The following is a 20,624-nucleotide window of genomic DNA, read 5'->3' as shown; positions in this document are numbered from 1 at the left end:
AATTTTAGCCATTCTCACTGGTGTAAAGTGGTATCTTATTGTGGTATTGATTTGTATTTCCCTAATGGCAAGTGATTTGGAGCATTTTTTCATGTGCTTGTTGGCCATGTGTAGGTCTTTGGAGAAATGTCAGTTCATGTCTTCTGCCCATTTCATGACTAGATTGTTTATTTCTTGGGTGTTGAGTTTGATAAATTCTTTATAGATTTTGGATATTAGCCCTTTATCTGATACGTCATTTGCAAATATCTTCTCCCATTCTGTAGGTTGTCTTTTAGTTTTGCTGACTGTTCCCTTTGCTGTGCAGAGGTTTTTATCTTGATGAAGTCCCAATAGTTCATTATTGCTTTTGTTTCCCTTGCCTTCCTTGATGTGTTTTGCAAGAAGTTGCTGTGGCCAAGTTCAAAAAGGTTGCTGCCTGTGTTCTCCTCTAGGATTTTAATGGATTCTTTTCTCGCATCTAGATCTTTCAGCCATTTTGAGTTTATCTTTGTGTGTGGTGTAAGAGAATGGTCCAGTTTCATTCTTCTGCAGGTGGTTGTCTAATTTTCCTAGCAACGTTTATTGAAGAGGCTGTCCTTTTTCCATTGGATATTCTCTTCTGCTTTGTTGAAGGGGAGTTGACCATAGAATTGAGGGTCCATTTCTGGATTCTTCATTTTGTTCCATTGATCTATGTGTCTGTTTTTGCGCCAGTACCATGCTGTCTTGATGATCACAGCTTTGTAATACAGCCTGAAGTCAGGCATTGTGATGCCCCCCGCTTTGGTTTTCTTTTTCAACATCCCTCTGGCTATTTGGGGTCTTTTCTGATTACACACAAATTTTAGGATTATTTATTCCAACTCTTTAGAGAAAGACTATAGTATTTTGATAGGGATTGCTTTGAATGTGTAAATTGCTCTAGGTAGCATTGACATTTTCACAATATTTATTCTTTCAATCCATGAGCATGGAATACTTTTCCATCTCTTTGTGTCTTCCTCAATTTCTTTCATAAGTGTTCTGTAGTTTGTAGAGTTCTCTTTGGTTAGGTTTATTCCTAGGTATCCTATGGTTTTGGGTGCAATTGTAAATGGGATTGATTCCTTAATTTCTCTTTCTTCAGTCTCATTGTTAGTGTATAGAAATGCAACTGATCTCTGTGCATTGATTTTGTATCCTGTCACATTGCTGAATTTCTGTGTGAGTTCTAGCGATTTTGGGAGGCTCTAATATTTCTTGAAGCTATTTAGAAGTAGAAGAAAGATTATTCTGCTTATCTATTATTGATTAACAAGCCATTTAAAAATCATAAAAATGATATGGGGTCAGAAATTCAATTGGGGCTTGGCTGGGTGATTTTTCTCCATGGGGTACTGAGTAGGGCCACTCTGTAGTACTTAACTTGTGGCATGGATAATCTGGGGTTCTAGAAGGCTCCATTCATATATCTGGCACAGTGGTAGGTACAGTTAGAAGGGTAGGCCCAGGTAGGTCTCTCTTCCTCCCCTAGTTTCAGAACCTCCCCACGTGGTCTTTGCAGCAGGGTGGTTGGGCTTCTCCTCTAGTAGCTCAGGGTTCTAAGATTAATGCTTCCAAGAGACAGGAAGTGGAGCTGCCTGGCTTTTGGAGTCTGGACCCAGAACTTGGGGTATTTACTTCTAGCATATCTTATTGGTCACAGCAGTCACAGAACCCTTCCAGATTCAAGGGTAGGGGACACAGATCATACCTCTCCATGCAAAGAGTGGCAGATAATTTGTCATGAAAGCACTTGAATACTATATGCTTGAAGAGACTACATGTCAAAGGGGCACAATACAGACTTCTAATAAGCCCAGTCATGTGCCACTTTTGATTACTTGTATGTCTGCAGCTGCAGATGTTACTATGAACTTCCCCATTCCATTACTTGGGAGGATAAGGTATACCTGGAATCTGACCTTTACTCTTGGTTCGGTGAATTGCTTCATTATACTTTCATCTCTGCCATCCCGGATCTGGTGGAGTAGGAGATGTAATCTGTTACTCACATATTACTCAGATCTCTACATAACTCACCACTTCTGGGGAAATCTTCCCTAGACAAAACAGGAATAGCCAGCTTTCTCTTTCTGCTGGAGAGATGTGTACTGTGTCTTTAAAAGTTGTCCAAAATTCAGAACAGAGAGAATAATTATCAGAAGGTATGCTCCAATAAACTGCACTTTGTTAAATTAAAAATAAAAGAGATGATTACTCTTTAGGTGTTACTCTTTACAGTTTTTTTAAATTTTATTTAATTAAATTTGCCAACATGTAGTGTAACACCCAGTGCTCATTGCATCAAGTGCCCTCCTTAGTGCGCATTGCTCTTTACAATTTTCAATCAAATTTAATTTCTTAGCTGTTACCGTAAGAGATAACTCAGATGCTAATCCTTTTTAGCAGGTTAGTTGCTGTCTCAGTAGCTTTGGAAGGTAGGAAGCAGCAACTGAGATTAATTACATTTTAGATTAATTATGTGTTAATTATTGTTAATTATACTATATTTCAAAACTTAGAGGGTAGGTCTTAATTCCTAATACGGTTTATCATGCATAACAGTTCTAGTTAGCCTTTTTGTTTACATGTGAATAAATAGAAAATTTATAAATGAAGCAACTAATCAGTTTCCTTTTAAAAATCAAAGTTCAATCACCCAGAAAAGTTGAAATAGCTGATACACTTATGCTTCTTTGTTTCAAACTATGGAACACGAAAATAAGCGTGCTCTGACTGTAAAACAGTATATTTAGGGTAAACATGTCCCCAAATTCCACTTACTGTCTTACGTACAAATGTATTTAAATATTACTGTCTCTAAAATGACACAGGTTTTACTGAAGTCAGGAAAATGGCAGAAATTTTTATTCTAGTCTAAAACGTGCTTTAGTACTAACCAGAGGAAATTAGGTGGCTATTTATAAGCCAATCAAGAGTCCTTAAACTCCATTATACAAATGATGCAATTCCCCCTTTGTATTGGGTCTGATGGCTTCACTCTTCAATAACGCTGGATCCTTTGGCACACACTCAGGAGGCAGCCAGTAGTTTAGAGACAGATTGCTTTGAGGGCATTGGAGCAGCTGAGGGACTGAGTAACACTACTGAGAAAGGAAAAAGAGGACACTTCCCGAGTTAAAATAAGACAATGCATCTTTGGAGGACATAGTGGCTGGAGGCCAGCAGAATCCTCAGCATCTCAGGCTAACACGCTCTTGTTCAGTTTTCATTTGTACTTTGGAGGGGCTCTAGAAAGCTCAGACAAAAAAAAATTAGGATTCAAATGAGTAGGGCGTTTTAGCCAGCTCATATACAGGAAATCCTCTGTTGGCGTAGGAACTGTTCTGATGTTCATTCCTTACAGATTGCTTCTATTCCCCCTGGGTCAGGATGTAAGGGGAGGAGTTAGTGACAAGTCCTAATTTTAGTGATCTCAGTCTACGCTCTAAAAGCGTTTAAATCATTCTGAGTTCTCATAACGTTCGAGGAGAGTTTGGGGTATCTGTGTATGGTCTGGGTAGTGCCTGGCATTTTGCAAGAGACTGATGAGCATCGCCTTTGCCGGTAGACTAGGAAGATCGCTGCTATCCTCTCAGCAAAGAGCAAGCTAATCAGCAGGGGTTCGGGCAGCCTCTCCTTCCCGCTGCAGCTCCGCGTTATTTACTCTGGCTGAAGGAAGGGCCACCAGCTGGCAGACACAACAGCTTCCTAATATTTGCACACAATTTGTTTGGGTCGGTTTCTAATCTCTCTCTCTCCGCCTGAAGCTGGGGTTACCCAAAGGAGAATTCAGAGAAACTCTGGAGACGGAGGAGGGGGAAGATTTCGTTTTCCAGTGATTTCTGGGAGGAAATCTAGGACGGGCAGGGTGAAATCGGGTACCATTTGGTTAAGGTTTAAAAAAAAAAACCATCCAGCGTAGGGGGCCAGGTGGTTCTTCAGTGGGAGGGCCGTGCAAGACGAAACCAGCTTTGGGCGAAGGAGGGAGAGGGCGAGAGGACCGGAGCAGGGCGAAGGAATGAAGCCGGGAGTTCCGCCCAGCCTCCCGACCCCGGGCTCCCACCCGCCACGCAGCTGCGGGACGCCGCCTGGGTGGGGGGAAGCCCCGGAATCCCGAGCCTGCGGCACGCCGGGGCTTACGGGAGCTGGCGGACGCGCGCGCGCAGGGGGGCGGGGCCGAGGCGGCGGCGCCTGTGCCTTTAAGGGGCCGGTCTCCCGGCACCGCCGGCCCAGACGCCGGGACGTGCCGGGGGCCGCCCCGCCCCGCCCCGCAGCCGCCCGTTTCCTCCCGGGCGGCGCGACGGCACCTGAGCAACTGCGGCGGCGGCGCCTCGGAGCGGGCGGCCCGGGCTGTGCTGCCCGCGCCGCCGCGTCCTCCCGGTCTCCTTCCCCGGCTGCGCAGGATAAGGGTGAGCAGGCCGCGCCGGGCCGGCCGCGGGGACCGCGCGGGGTTGGCGGGGGAGAGGGCGCTGCCGGCCGCGGTGTCCCGGGGGGGGGGGGGGCGGAGGGCCGCGCCGCACGGGGGGCGCGGCCCGGGGCCCGGACTCCGCCTGCGCCGCCGCCGCCGTCGCCGCCGCCGCCGCCGCCGCCGCCGCCGCCGCCGCGTAGGCCTAGGGCGCCGGGGCGCCGCTGGTGGGGCTTCAGCCTGAGCCGGGCCGCCGCGGCGGGGGCTCCGAGGGGCCGCCCAGGGCCCGACCCGAGCCGGGCTGCGCGGCTGCGAGTCCCCTGGGGACGTCTCCCGGTGCGAGGTTGGCCGGAGAGGGCCCTGGGGTGACCGAGGCGCCTATTTTTAGCTGGGCCTCAGGGCCCCCAGGAGGAAGGCGGATTACCGCCGCCTCGGCCGCCGGACAGAGGGAGCCCGTCCGCGGGCCGGAGCTGGGCCATGCTTACGCCATGCTGGAATTTGGGTCCTCGCTGCCCCTCCGGATACTTAGGGGACCGGCGCTGCCGCCTTCCCAGGCCCCCTCCCACCGCCGTGTGCGCGTCCCCGGGTCGCGGCGGGGGGGCGGTTGGGGCTGGGAAAGCGGCGTGAGGGGACTTGGGGAAAACGTGTGGCCCGCCCTCGAGACGGGGGGAAGTTACCCCTTCCTCTCCCCGAGGGGTGTGTCCTTCCTCAGTGGTTCCCCCTCCCCCTCCCCCCTCCTTTTCCAACAATGAGATTTTCTTGGCGTTTGGGGATCTCGGCCGAAAACCAAACCGGCAGCCTAGAAAAGTCGTTGGGTCATCAGACACCTGGTGTGGGATGTGCCGCCGCGCACGTTTGTCCCGGAGGAGCGTGTGTGCGGCGGAGACGAGCGGCTCGCGTCGCGGGGGAGCGGCGTCCTAACCGCGTCCAGCTGCAGCTTGCTCAGGTTGGGGACCGCGCTGCTGAATGTGAGCCCTTCCTTCGCTCGGGAGGGAGGGAGGGAGGGAGGGATCGACGTTCGCAGTCGGGCCTGTGTCAGAAGGGGATGCCTTAGCAGACCTGGGAATAAGCGCTGCCTGCAAGAGCCAACTGTTCAAAGTTGTGGGGTTTTTTTTTTTCTTTCTTTCTTTCTTTTTTTTTTTTTTGAGATGCTTTGTGGAAAGTCCTGAAAATTTTGGACGCCCGTACCCTGCCGTAGATCAATACCTTGAGGTAAACGAAGCATGTCGAATTGCACAGAAATAGACCTAAAGTTTGAATTCTTGCTAAATTAGGTTGCGCTTTTTCTCTCTACCTCACCTAGCCGGCAAATGGCAACACTGTCTCCGGCTTGGCCAAAAAACGGTTTCTTAGGAGAAACGGAATGATCTTTCCCAAGGATAACACTGAGCACTCTGGAGCTGACCTGTATTTGGGATGGATACCCTGCTTTACTACCGACTGTCGTGTTTACTGTGTTCTCTAAGAAACAAGCTGCCCCCGTCCGTCTCCTTTTAGTTCTAGGATCTAACAAGAAATAGCTGGGCTTATTGTTTGTAGGTTCTAAGAAAAAAATCCATTTTCCTCTGTAACGTTGAATTAGAAATGACTTTTCTAGTTTGGCTGCATGAGCAGTCATAACAGTATCTCTGTCAGGTGTGCTTGGAGAGTGAAGTGTTTACCTTTCTGAGACTCACACTGAAACTTAAAATACAGGAAAGCCTAATGAAAAATTTTCTTCAATGTATTTAAGCACTTTAAAATGATAAGGGACATCCAGTATTACGTAACTCTTTCTTGAAGACTCAGGGTCAACCTTATGAATAGCCATTAATATATGGCTTTTTTCTGTATCATCCCTTAGCATCAGTGTCGCTTCTGCTTGATGCGGATGTTTTCTTCAGTCTCTCATCCCAAGTCTTCTAGTTTGTAGGCTTGAGTCTACTTTCAGTAGGGAAAACGTTTTAATAATTAGATGTGAAATAACAGTCAATATAGCTTTTCTAAAGGGCCTGAGAAGTGAAAGCTTTTTTGAGGCTTAACTTCTAAAGGATTCATGTTAAGATTGTTACTGTTACTAAAGTAAAAATGGAATTTTACTTGAAAAAATATGGAAGATGTACTTTTAATTGAATGTTTATTACAATTTTTGTATAGCAAAGAAAGTTGTAATCTAAAAGATCTCATAATACATTGTAAAAATTTAAATTGTTAGTAAACTTAATGTTTCCAGGAAGGTTTTGGGTTTTTCAGGTATCTGACTTCTAATATGTAATAAAGAAATGGAGAGACCGTGCTTTGCAGGAACATTCAATTATTTGAGGTTAACATCTTAGAAACTGCTTGTTCTTGTACTCTTTGTTTTTAAGTTATTTCAAAGTATATAACTATATAGTTAAGATTTAGTTAAATCCAGAGTATGCCTAGAGGTTAGAAGCAAGTGACAGGTTCTTTATAAATGGGATTGATCACTCATGCATAGAGTTTCATTGCTTTCTTTTTCAATTTTTGTGAACATGACTTTGGATGTTCTGATCTGAAAAATGTTTATGTGCAAATCAAAGGGAAAACATTGGTTTAGATAAGGGTATAAGCTACTTTTTCTATAAACAGAATTAAATGGGAAAAATCTTAAGTACTATGAACCTAAGGAGTTTGTTTAACTTAACTTGCTGTATCTGAGCTCTAGAAAAAGAAAAGTAATGATAATTTATAATTGTTTGCATGCCAGACTGTTGACTCGCTATTTAAATTTTTTTTTTTTTTTTGGTCTTTGAGAGAGAGAGAGCACTGCAAACCATTTAGGCTATCCTCTCCTCCAATAGTATAGACTTTAATGTTAAAAAGATAAAATAGGCAAAATGTACTTTTAGTACTAAGAGTAGTTTTAGTAGAGACTCCCAATAGGAAATAGAATATTCTTAGTAATTATTTAAGAAATGTTCTACTCCTTTTGAAAACGTTGTGATTTGCTCTTTTACTTGTCACCTTAACTGCTACAAGTGGATTAAGAACTTTTAACTTAAATCTGGTTTCAGAAAATGATTTGTACAGTAAGTGGAACTTAATTGGTTTATACTCCCCTCCTTCCAGGACATTGCTTTTGGATTTCTCTCACTAATTGCTTTGGTCTTTCTGCCTTATGATTCATCCTCTACTCTTGAAGTGGAAGTGCTCAGGCCTTGGTTCACTTTTCTTTTTATATTCCCTGGTGATCTCATCCAATGTCATGGCTTTAAATACCTATATGCTGATGGCTTCCATATTTGTATTTCCAAGCCAGGCTTTCCTTCTTTACTGCAGACAACCTGTTCTGCATTTCCATTTGTAGTTGAAGTAGTCCACTCAAACCGACCTTCCATTTTTCTCTTTAAACCCTACGGTCTGGTCTGCTCTATCGCATTTGATGGCAGCCCCACCCAACATTCAGGCAAAGGAAAAAAAAATAGTTGGAGTCACTCCTGATTTACTCTTTTGTTGGTTACACTTGACTTTCTCATCTTGGGGAATATATCCAGAATAAAGTCACTTCTTACCACCTGTATTGCTTGCTAGGTTGGTTCAAGCCATTTTATCTTTACCTAGATTTCTGCAATTAGCCTCCTGACTGGTCTTCCTGCTCCTTCACTAGCTCCCTCGGTCTCTTTCAACTCAGCAAACAGATCCTATCACTTCTCAAAACACTGCAGTGACTTCTCCTATGCAGAGTAAAGGCCAAAGTCCGTATGGTCCGCAATGCCTTATAGAATCTACTCTTCCTATTCTTTACTTCTCAAGTTAGCTACTACTCTGCCTCCTGCTTATTTCCCTCCAGCCCCACTGGCTGTCATAAGGCCTTTAAATTGACTGTTGTCCTTCCTTGGATCACTTTTTCCCTAAGATATCAGCATGGCCAACTCCTTCAAATCTTTGTCCTTCTAATGTTTTTTTTTTTTTTTTTAAGATTTTTATTTATTCATGAGAGAGAAAGAGAGGCAGAGACACAGGCAGAGGGAGAAGCAGGCTCCATGCAGGAAGCTGGACGTGAGACTTGATCCCAGGCCACCAGGGCTGCCCCAAATGTTTTTAAAAAAGTCTAACTGCTTTATTTAAATCTGCATTCACCTGTGGTGCCTGGGTGGCTCAGTTGGTTAAGCATCAGCTCTTGGTTTTGGCTCACGTGGTGGTCTCAGGGTGGCAAGATGGAGCTCCCTAGTCAGACTGCACTCAGTTGGGGAGTCTGCTTGAATTAGTCTGCTGGAGTTTTTCTCTCTCTCTCCCTCTGTCCCCCCTCCCCACCCACCTCACCCCATGTATGTGCACATGGGTTCTCTCTCTCAAATAAATCTTTAAAAAGGATAAAGCTGCACTCCCCTATTTAGTGATCCCTATATCCTGCTCTGTTTTCTTCATGGCACTTGCCACCTTCCAACACACTATATAATTTCCTTGTTGATTGTATTCATTCGCTCTCCTCTCTGCCCCAAACATATACTATAATGTAACGTCTGTGAAGGCAGGGCCATTTGTCTGTTTTGTTTATTGATGGATCCTAAGAGTCTTGGGCAGATGTTCAATAAAGATTTATTAAATAACTATCTGTTCATTATATGTGAATTAATTCCTTATCCTGCAATTTCTTATTGTGATACCTCATTCTTGAACACATATAGTTTTCAGTTTGCTCATTTCCTAGGAACAGAGAACCAAAGAAAAGTGGCAGGAGGCCTCTGGGAATACCTTGGTGGAGGTAGTGATGTGGAACTCTTCTGGACCTTCCCTCTGTGATTAGGATCATTGGTTAGGTAACTTAAAAAGTTGTGTTTTAACACAAACTCAAATATTTGTGTACCTTAAGTGTTTTGTTTTAACTTAAAACATTTATTTTTGTCTTTCTTTTTATTTGGATCAATCTCTTGTCTTTAGTAGGGGTTCCTGATCTTTTTTCTATAAATTGTACCCTAAAACCATTGCCTTTGGTTTCTAGTATTTGTTTCTTTAAAATGGAATGAAAATGTAGGCACTGGGAAACTTTCCAAGTCAAAAATCATTCTGGATTTTCCACTCATTCATCAAGGCCTTCCAAAGAATGTAACATAGTTTTAAAAGAAATGATAGCTTCTGTTTTTATTCTACTGTTTAATGAATTTATAGAAATAAGTGAGTGTATAGGAGAGTAGACTGCTCACCAGGAACATTTAGCTTTCTGTAGATAGCAGCCCATGTATTTTTACCAAGGGGAAGGATGTCAGTACTCCAGTGAGAGAGGTCCTTTAAGATAGCTTCCATATTGAATACATTTCATAAGGGCCATAGCTTCTTAGCCTACAATTACTAGAGGAAAATGTCCTTAATCCACATTTCTTTATTTTGACTGGTTAGTTAAAATGTAGGATTAGTTATCAGAACTTAAATGATTTTTAGTAATTGTCTATCAAGAGGTCTGATGTTATGCTACATTCTCACTGGAGAACATGGGACAATTATTACTTATTTTTGCACATGAGTCATTTAAGTTGCCAGGGAAACAGTCTGGTCTAGTGAAATAAGCTAGAAGTCCATACGTAGAGATCTACAGGTCTTAAACTTTAATAACTCCCAGATTTTATGCAAGTTTCTTTTTTTCACTATGTGTAATGTGTGGCATAATGGAAAAAGCATGGGTGCTAGGGAGTCTGAAGAGCTTAGTTTTGGTTTTGCTAGTTAGTACCCCTTACTGTGTGTTAACCTCCCTAAGGCTCATTTACCTGGCTTGTATTATCTTACTAGTTGCTACATAAGGGATAGCTAATTATTAGAGTGCTTATTTGCTGTAAGTCTCTGTTAACACTTTAGGTGCAGAACTATATTTTGTCATTTCAAACAATTTTATATGAGACAGGTACTATTTGGTGGAAACTAGGGAGATAGGTTTAATAATTTGTCCATAGAGCAAGTAAGAGGAAGAACCTGAATGTGAACTGAGGTATTCTGATTCTAGAGTCCATCCTCACTCATTGAGCTGTTTTGTAAGAATGCTTTCTAAACAATAATAACAACAAACCACCACCAATATTAATAATGGAGTGTTTGGCTGGCTCAGTTGGTGGAGTGTGCCACTCTTGATCTTGGGGTCATGAGTTCAAGCCCCACGTTGGGCATAGAGATTACTTAAAAGTAAATAAAGTACTGTCTCTGTGCAATTTTCTGTTAGGTGTTAGAAAGCTACATTAATGTTACAGATTTTTTATATTTTTATTTAGAAAATAGGTAGACCATGATCTTTTTAGATTCCAAGAAGTCTTTTCAGTTTCAGTTCCTATGAGTATGTATTATAAGTTACTGCCATGTGATCTTGTAGGCATTGCTCAGTGGTTATATCAGAAAGGCCAACTGTTGTCACCCCATCTAAAATATATACTCTATTTTTTATCCCAGCCTTACATTTTTTTTCATTGATTAGTTACTACCTAACATTGTAGTATATGTTTATTTATATGCTTGATAGCTGTGTCACTTATAAGCACTTTGACACAGGAACTTTGTCTTGTTTACCACTGAATTCTGTTTCTGGTAGATGGCATTCTTTTTTTTTTTTTCTTAATTTATTCATGAGAGACACACAGAGAGAGAGAGAGGCAGAGACACAGGCAGAGGGAGAAGCAGGCTCTGTGCAGGGAGCTTGATGCAGGTATCTGTCCCGGGACTCCAGGATCACGCCCTGGGCCGAAGGCAGGCGCTAGACTGCTGAGCCATCCAGGGGTCCCAAGTAGGTGGCATTCGATTTAATGATGAATGAGTTGCTTGATTGAACATGATTGGGACTCACTGAGCCTTCTGCTAGTTCTTTGTGCCATTCTCCTTTATAGTATTGCTAGTTGATTTACGTGAAATGACGTGTAAAATGAGACTTCGAGAGTAAGGGTTTCTGGGTTACTCTTGAGAGCTGAATGGAAAACTACTTAATACACAAATTTCAGCAAAAATATATCTGTGCACAGTTCCAGTTAACTTTGTTGATCAGTAATGTAAGTGTTCTGAGTAAAATGTATACATAATTTAGTGATTACATGTGTTGAGATCTAGTTATCTTTGAAATAAACTTGAACAAGCTAAGCTGTACATCGAAAGCTCCCAAGTGTTCTGAATGCTGTGTTGCTGAACGTTTAAGATGTTTTCTTATATTTTTAATATCCACACAGGTTAAATTCATTTATGTTGCTTCTGACTTGTACTTACTTAGTTTATTGGGAAGTCATGTTTATTTGAAATGTGCTCTATAATTCTTCTACAGTTTTTATAACTTGAATGTCTGAGGTTGACTGACGTTTTTGATTTCTGGGATGTGAATTTCTCAAGCTTGTCATATCATTTGGTACTCTTCATTTCTGGGTAGTTTCAGGTACTATGGTGTATAATACTTGTGGTTGGTACACTGTTCCTGATGAATGGGCGTCATTTCTTTTTTTTTTTTTTTTTTTTTTTTTTTTTTTTTTTTTTTTAATTTTTATTTATTTATTATAGTCACAGAGAGAGAGAGAGAGAGAGAGGCAGAGACACAGGCAGAGGGAGAAGCAGGCTCCATGCACCGGGAGCCCGACGTGGGATTCGATCCCGGGTCTCCAGGATCGCGCCCCGGGCCAAAGGCAGGCGCCAAACCGCTGCGCCACCCAGGGATCCCTGGGCGTCATTTCTTAAAGCGCTTTGAGCTTGACCTAGATGTTAACTGTAATTTTAAGTTTAAATTGGATCCTTTGTAAAAGTGACTTCGTTATTTTGCTCCTTTGGTGGTTGGGGGTGGGGGAGTGTCTAAAAAATTACATTTAGTTTTAACTTGAATGAAGTCTTTCTGGACTTGAAATTTTTGGGGTACTTTTCAAGTAAAATATACACTTAAGATTAGCCTTGGAATTATATAACCCATATATATTCCATAGCCTTGGAAGATATAACCCATGCATTTACCTTCTCCGATAGGGGTAGGGGATAAAAGAAATACTTTATAAATAAACATAGAATAACTGTAAAATTCAGTAAGGCTGAATTCTTGTCTCCTTGTTTCGTATTATTTATCTGGCATAAATGAGTAATTCTATATGCTTTCAGTTTTATTTAAGCAAAACATCCCAGCAGCATTTAAAATAACATACTACTTTTCAAAAGATTTTATTTTCCTTTTTAAAAGTAATCTCTACACCCAGCATAGGGCTCAAATTCACAACCCCCAAATCAAGAGTCAAATCACTTCACCAACCGAACCACGTGGTGCCTCTAAAATAACATACTACTTTTTGTGTAGGGAGTTTCAGCAGTTATTACTCTGGGTTACTATATCTGATTTCTTAAGGTAGCTTTGCGCTAGTCAAGAAAATCCTGGGTATTTTTGTAAAGATTTTAGAACTTTCTTATATTTTGAAGTATTTGCTTTAAAAACATTTTTTTTTTAAAAATTAAAAAGGGGGATGGGGGTTGGATTTGTTCTATAGTATAACTTTCGAGAGGTGCTTAGCACTGTCGTAATTTATAAAATTAAGAAGCAGGAAAGCATATGCCTGTTTGCTTGTTAGATAGATAGATTTATTTATTTATTTAAAAGATTTTATTTATTTATTCATGAGAGACAGAGACAGAGAAGGGAGGCAGAGACACAGGCAGAGGGAGAAGCAGGCTCCATGCGGGGAGCCCGACGCTGGACTTGATCCTGGGTCTCCAGGATCACACCCTGGGCTGAAGGTGGTGCTAAATCGCTGAGCCACCCAGGCTGCCCAGCTTGTTAGTTTTAAATTTATGTTTACCTCTTTGTACTTGTTACCTTTTTATTTTGTTGAGAGTTAAAACATATTGAATGATTCAGGTATACAAGAGACTGTCTATAATTTAAAGATTAAATATAAAAGAAATAGCCCTGTACTAAATACCTGTGTACCTTTCATCAGTTTTATTTAAATTTTTTTCTTTTAAAATTAAGTACATAAAAATATTCATAAAATATATGTAAGATAAAGAGTAAGGATATAGTGAAGAGCCTGTACCTAATATCCAGTTAAGAATGTTATCCTAACTTTTAATATTTTTTTTTTTTAGTTTTGCCACATATATTCCTAACTTTTTTTTGTTTTGTTTTTGAACTTTATAATTGAGATCCTTCTGAATGAGTTTATTTACAACTTCTGTTTACCCTTAGCTTTATGGTCCTGATATTCTTCCACCATGTTATATATAGCTCTTATTCATTCACTTTCACTGCTGCATGGAGATTTCATTGTGTGAGTATTTTTCACTTTATTACCTGTTCATGGGCATTTCGGTGGTTTCCAAATTGGCAAATACTAAAGTTAGATACCCTAATGAAATGATCCCTTGTGGATTCTGCACTAATGCTTACTGAGAGGAGACATATTTTCTAATGTGTACTGGCCATTTTTTTCTTTTCTCTGGAATGGCTGTTTATCTGTTTTTTTTTTTTTTTTTAAGATTTTATTTATTTATTTATTCATGAGAGACACAAAGAAAGGCAGAGACATAGGCAGAGGGAGACACAGGCTCTCTGCGGGGAGCGCCATGTGGGACTTGATCCCAGGACCCCAGGATCATGACCTGAGCCAAAGGCAGATAGGTGCTCAACCACTGAACCACCCAGGTGCCCCTGTTTTTCCTTTTTGATTGACAGGAGTTCTGTATATGTTCTGAATATGTTCTTTGCTGATTAGTATCACAAATGTCTTCTCTCACTTTGTGACTTGTCGTCTTTTTTTTTTTTTTTGGTCTTCTTGTATAGTGTGTTAATAAAAGTTAAAAATTTTAATTTAGTTGAATTTATCAGTATTTTCCTTTTACGATTTATACTTTGTGTCTTAGGAAATCCTTCCCTACCTCAATGTTATAAAGGTACTCTTATATGTCCTTTTATGTTGTCTTTCACAATTCTTTGCCTAGAATTGATTTTTATTTCTTCTTTTTTTATGCTACTGTTTTCTCTAAAATTTTACTGCTTAGCATTTCAGTTTGTTTTTTAAGGCTAAAATGTGTGAATTTACTAGATGCTTTGAAATAAGTCTTTGAGTTAATAGTTTTGTGCATGGTCTATAGCTTGCTTTTAGAATTGTAAGAAAATAATTATGTAAGAATCTTAAAGTATGGATAAAGTATAGGTAACTTTTTTTTTTTTTTAAGATTTTATTTATTTATTCGTGAGAATACACAGGGAGGAGAGAGAGAGAGAGGCAGAGGCAGAGACAGAGGCAGAGGGAGAAGCAGGCTCCATGCAAGGAGCCTGACAGTGGGACTCTATCCCAGGTCCCCAGGATCACGCCCTGGGCTGCAGGCGGCGCTAAACCGCTGAGCCACTGGGGCTGCCCAAAGTATAGGTAACTTGAACGTCTTCACTCACCCCATGTGACATTATAAGAGATTTGTAAACATTTTAGTGATGCCAGTGTTTGCATGTGGTTTTCCTGAATTGTTATGGACATTGTTGTGAATTATTGTCTGGTTAATTATTTCCTTAAGTAGCAGCTCTTTGTGCTTGGTATTTTGCAATTTCACCACAGTGCCCTGTAAGTGTGGACAAACTTATCTATATCCAACTAGTATTAAGGGTATATGTATAATTTGAGGAATCCGATCTTTCAAGTTAGGAAAATTCTTGGCTCTTTAAATATGGCTTGTATTTTCACTTCTCTTTTGAAAGACCTAAGTGGGGTCTTTGTATATTAATTGCTCTTTCAGTTTTTTTCCCCCTTTTTTTTTTTATGCCTCATACTAGGTGAATTCAGTCAGTACTCTGCAGTAGTTTCCAATTCTGCTCTGTTCAGCATAGACTTCCATTTTGTCTGTTGAATCTATATGCCACTATCTACAGTTTTCATTTCTTAGATTTGGAGTTGCTTTTTCAAATACACCTGTTTCCGTTCTTTTCTTTTTTTTTCTCTGTAATCTTTTTGCTACTTTAAAAAAGGAATCTCTTATCTCTCTAACATCTTCAACGTGTTCAAATTTAAAAATCTTTGTGAAGACTATTTTATAAAACTAATACCATTTGGTGTTAATAACTTTATTGACCCCACCCCCATCATTAAATTTCTTCCTGTGGTTTGGAATTTTGGTTTGTTAGGCTTGGAGATTTTTTAACACTTTTTTTTTCCATCAGTGCTAACTCCCTGTACCATTATAAGTTATTTTCAGTTTCACCCAGGCTCACTATATCTCTAGTCACAGTGAAAAGAAAAAGAAAGAAGTGGTTATAAGTGTTTTTAATATACAATCCTGTACTAAGAATAAGAAAGGAGAAGATATATGTGTGTGTGTGTGTGTGTGTGTGTATATATATATATATATATATTGCTCTTATTAAAAATAGAAGAGAATGGGGATCCCTGGGTGGCGCAGCGGTTTGGCGCCTGCCTTTGGCCCAGGGCGCGATCCTGGAGACCCGGGATCGAATCCCACGTCGGGCTCCCGGTGCATGGAGCCTGCTTCTTCCTCTGTGTCTCTGCCTCTCTCTCTCTCTCTCTCTGTGACTATCATAAATAAATAAATAAAAATTAAAAAAAAAATAGAAGAGAATGTATGTGTGTGTGTGGGGGGGTACCTAGATGGCTCAGTTGGTTAAGTGTCTGCCTTTGGCTCAGGTCATGATGTTAGAGTCCTAGGATGGAGCCATGCTCGGCGGGAAGCCTGCTTCTCCTGCTGCCTCATGCCCGCTCACACTCTCTCACTTTCTCTGTCAAATAAATAAATCTTTAGAAAAGATGGCTTTAAAAAAGTAGAAGAGAAATGAAATCTAAATGATGGTTACTTATGGGGGACAGAAGCATAGTGTAGAAAGTACAAGAGTATAATCCATGCTTTGAATTTTCCTTTTTCTTAAGACTTGACTTTGGAGCCATTTAAATATTTTACGTAATTATTAAACAAAAATTTAAAAATGTCTACAAGTCAAAGTTAAGTGAAACCACTGAATCTTACTCGTATTCACTTGGTGAACACCAGAGTGAACTATACCATGTGACTTTAAAACATGGTAACTTGACTATATGTCCCAATTAGAATGTACTCTGGGAAGAGAATGGAAGAAGGATGGCAAAAAAGGAAAACAAGTTGAACTATTACAGTCATAGTCTTGGTAGTAACATATACATTGTTATTCCAGTACTGAGTAATGTGTGCATTGTGGGCCAAATGAGATGAGTGATTACATTGGTATTGTTGAAAACAGATTTTTGCCATTGTTGAAAACTGATGTAGTGTTAAGGTCAGTGAAATATGTAGAAATGCTATAGTACTAAGTTTGAATGAAAGGATCTGTAGGAGTCATGCAGTAATTTAACTTATTAAAAATGTATCTATTTTTTGGCTCTGTTGACTAAAAAGACCTAGAAGCAATGATCAACCTATTAGCAAAGAAACACTCCTGGTGCCTATATTGTAGTCTTTAAATACGTTTCACGACAAAAGTAAACTAGTGCTTAGAGTGGGCATTTTCTAAGGCAGGAAATGTATAAGACTGAACCTACAAATTAAAGATTACTTTCTGTGTTACAATATTACTATAAGGTTATAGAGAGAACACACGTTATATATTTAAAACAACACACGTTTATTATACCATGGTTTCTGTGGGTCAGGAGTTTGCTTAACTGGGTCCTTGCTTAACTAGATCTACAGTGTTTCACAAAACTGTTACCAAGTTGACCAGGGCTGGGGCGCCATCTGAAGCTTAGGCTAGGGAAAGATCTGCTTCCATGTTCAAGTGGTTGGTGGTAGTATTCATTTCCTTGAAAGTTGCCCAAGTGAAAGCCTCAGTTTCTTGCTAGTTGTTGTCCAGGAAGCTGACTTAGCTCCTTGCCATATGGCCATTTTTCATAGGCAGCTTACAGCATGGCAGCTTGCTTCTTCAAAGCCGTTGAGGGAGAGAAAGTGTCCTAATAAAATGGGTTATAGTCTTAGGTTACATCATGTATATGTAATCCTTCAGATCCTGTTACCTTTCCCCTACTTTATTGATTAGAAGCAAGTTACAGGTCTCACACTTAATAGGAGGAGGTTGAACAAAGGTGAGACTACCAGGAGGTTGGGACCATGGGGACTACTCTATAGGGTCTGTTTGTCACAGCCTAGAACATACCAGCAGCAATAGACAGACTCAAGGCTATGAGGGTAGTAGTGTCAAAACAACACAAGAGCCATCCTGAATACCATTGGCCAAAAGGGGGGGGAATTTGAACATCGATAAAGATAGTAATTAATTAATTGACAAATGAAATGTTTGACCTGTGAATTCATGATAACTAAACCTTAAAAAAACCTTTACTTAGTTGCTCTTGGTCCAGCTTATTATTTTGACACGTGGTAAATAAACATTTGTCCTATTCCCACAATTTGTGTTTCAGGGTAACCAAATGGATCAGGAGAGAAATTTCTATAGATGTAGTCTACCAAATCAAGAAAGAATGATAGAATATCACCATTTTGTATCTCTTAATAACGTTTAGGCAAAGATCACCAGTAGCTGCTATTGTCACTACAAAGGGGGAGACATCTGGACATTAGATACCTACTTTTAGAAGTATGCCATGCTGTCTATGCCATAGTCATACAATCAAGTCATAATCCTGAATCTGATGTAGTCTTTATTTTTTTTTTAAACATTTATTTATTTGAGGTAGTTCACACAGGAGAGGAGCAGAGGGAGAGACTCCTGAGCATGAGGGGCTTGATCTCATGACCCTGAGATCAGAACCTAAGCCAAAACCAAGAGTCAGTCACTTAACAGACTGTGCCACCTAGGTGCCCCCTGATGGAGCCTTTAAATTTACCAATTTATAGGAAATAAAAGGATAAAAAACTTGTTAAATACTATGAAGATACCATCCACAAAATTCATACTGGGAATCCCTACAGGACCAACTCCCTGGTTCTTCCACCTCCCCAAATTCTGAGAACGATAAACCAAATAATAAAAAGAGAAACCTAGGTGATAAATGAATCAGTCAACACAGAATAACTGAAAAGATATTTACAAAGATTCCACATATAGGTGAGATGTTACAGTAGTTGTCTTTCTGTCTCACTTATTTCGCTTGGCATAATGCCCTTAAGGTCCATTCATGTTGAAAAGCCATTACATGGAGACATATTTCAATTAATTTTGATGGAGAATTATGCTGTTGTTCCATCTCAACCAACCAGTTTCATACATAAGAAAAATATTAATTTAGCAGTGAAGATGAGTTTATGTAAATTTAAACAATTTGAAAATAAATACACTTTGAATGTTAAATGTAATTGATAAAATGAAGGTATATTGTACTTGCCAAAGGAGGAAGAGAAAACTTGGGTGGTGGTGGTTAGTGGAGCCGTACTCTTTGGAAAATCTATTATTTTTGTACCATTTTATTGACTAATGTCAGCCTTTTTGATGCTCAGGGTTATCTTGCATTTTTATCTGCATTTAAAAGTCTAATTATGGCATAGATAATCACCTTTAGAGGAATAAAGTCCTAACACGAGTCCTATAAACAGTATGGAAATAGGACATATGCAGAGAAGACTAAAGAGTTGTAGGAGATGACAGCTCTGTATTCCTCTTGATATGTATACAAAGCAAAATGCTCCGGGTTCACCTAATTTGTGTAGTACATCATACATATATATAACTGGAAACCATTATGTTGAATAAGTTGTGTGTTTAGCTGAAATAATACTGAAATTTCATTATAGAATATTTATTTTGTGTGTGTTTTAGGTGAGCAATCACTAATACCACAAAAAAAAAAAAAAAAGCCCTTGTTAGAAAAGTAGTACTTTTTGGGGCTCCTGGGTGACTCAGTCGGTTAGGTGTCTGCCTTCAGCTCAGGTCATGAATCTGGGATCCTGGGATTGAGTTCTGTGTTTGGTTCTCTGGTCATCAGGGAGTCTGCTCCTCCCTCTCCCTCTGCCTCATCTCCATCTCGTGCTTGCTCTTTCTTCTCTATCTCAAATAAATAAAATCTTAAGGAAAGTAAAGTACTTTTCAAGAGCCATTTTGATGAAAACTAGTTAACTGAACAAAATTATGTGAGGTAAGTCTGTAGACTGAAATAATGTTGTATCCTTCCTTATCTAAACTAGCTCTTGGAATTTCTGCTGTTTCAGCTAGGGGACTAAAAGAATTTGGTGGCAAAGTAGAAAATAAAAATCTTATTTTTTAAAAAGATTTATTTATTTTAGAGAGTGAGTGTGAGTGGGGGGAGGAGCAGAGGGAGAGAGAGAATCTCAGGCAGACTCCCCTCTGAGTGTGGAGCCTGTTTCGGACTTGACCTCACCACTGTGAGATCATGACTTGAGCCAAAATCAAGAGTTGGATGCTTAACCAACTGGGCCACCCAAGTACCCTAAAAATCTTTTATGAAATATTATTTAGTTGGTTTATCCTTTGTTTTTCTCTTTTGAAATATTCTTACATTCACATCATTATAGACTGGCAAGTATTACTATCCAAAAAATTGATTAAAATGTTAGTAAGTTCAGGCAAAGAACAGTCTTTTGATATGTTATTAAAACATTTTCTAAACCATTAACTGGCGACTTTGGGATATGATCATTTAATCATTTAACCATTAGATGGCAACTTTGAGATATGATCATTTAATCTTTTAACATTTAACTGATTTGTACTACCATTCAGCCATGTTCAGTATTTTCCTATTTTGTCTCCAGGGATAGCTTGTTTACTTTATCAACTGTTCTACTAAAATCAGATATTCTATAATGTGTATTGGGTTTTCCTGATTCAGTAAGCCTTTTGTCTCAAAAAAAGGCATTGTAATGACTCTTTTATAGTGAATGACTTTTGATACACTTAAATTTTTTAGTGACACTGTCAGGATTTATCCACAATAAGTTTACCAATTTTAGTTTGGCTACTTCCTGCTATGTTCAATACATGAGTGTTTTACTTTTTTTTTTTTTTTTTAAACTCTTCAGGCAGGGTACCTCTGCCTCTCTCTCTCTTTGATTCTCATGAATAAATAAAATCTTAAAAAAGGAATCAGTATAGCTGAAAAAACCTCTCAGGCATCTTGTAATTAAAATAGAAGTCTTTCATGGATCTTGAAATTTAGGATTGTGGCAGCTATGTACTTACTGTCTTTTGAAGGCAGTATCTAAGGTTGTGTAAACATAAGTTTCTAAGAACTGTCTGCAGAACAGGGTGTCCATAGGATTGGAACATTTTCTTTTGGCTATATTTTATTTTATTTATTTTTTCCAGCATTACTGAGATGTAATTGACATA

The 20,624-nt window shown here is 39.9% G+C and overlaps 1 protein-coding gene across 7 annotated transcripts in view; it reads left to right on the top strand.

The window, feature by feature from the left end:
• The first annotated feature begins 4,264 nt into the window (after positions 1-4,264).
• KTN1 (kinectin 1) overlaps positions 4,265-20,624 on the top strand; it is a 104,705-nt gene continuing 88,345 nt past the window's right edge. For 3 of the 7 annotated variants that reach the window (XM_041758636.1, XM_041758633.1, XM_041758635.1), the window contains exon 1: positions 4,645-5,357. In XM_041758636.1, the coding sequence (XP_041614570.1) occupies positions 5,160-5,357 (198 nt within the window). In that variant the 5' untranslated portion in view covers positions 4,645-5,159. Of the gene's footprint in view, positions 4,416-4,644; positions 5,358-20,624 lie in introns of those variants that run through there. The other 4 variants (XM_041758638.1, XM_041758634.1, XM_041758632.1 and 1 more) reach the window with 2 other exon arrangements.

The sequence above is a fragment of the Vulpes lagopus genome, chromosome 6 (genome assembly GCF_018345385.1).
Source record: "Vulpes lagopus strain Blue_001 chromosome 6, ASM1834538v1, whole genome shotgun sequence".
Taxonomy (NCBI): Eukaryota; Metazoa; Chordata; class Mammalia; order Carnivora; family Canidae; genus Vulpes; species Vulpes lagopus.
The sequence above is the reverse complement of the archived record's forward strand: the minus strand, read 5'-3'. Positions and strand labels throughout refer to the sequence as shown.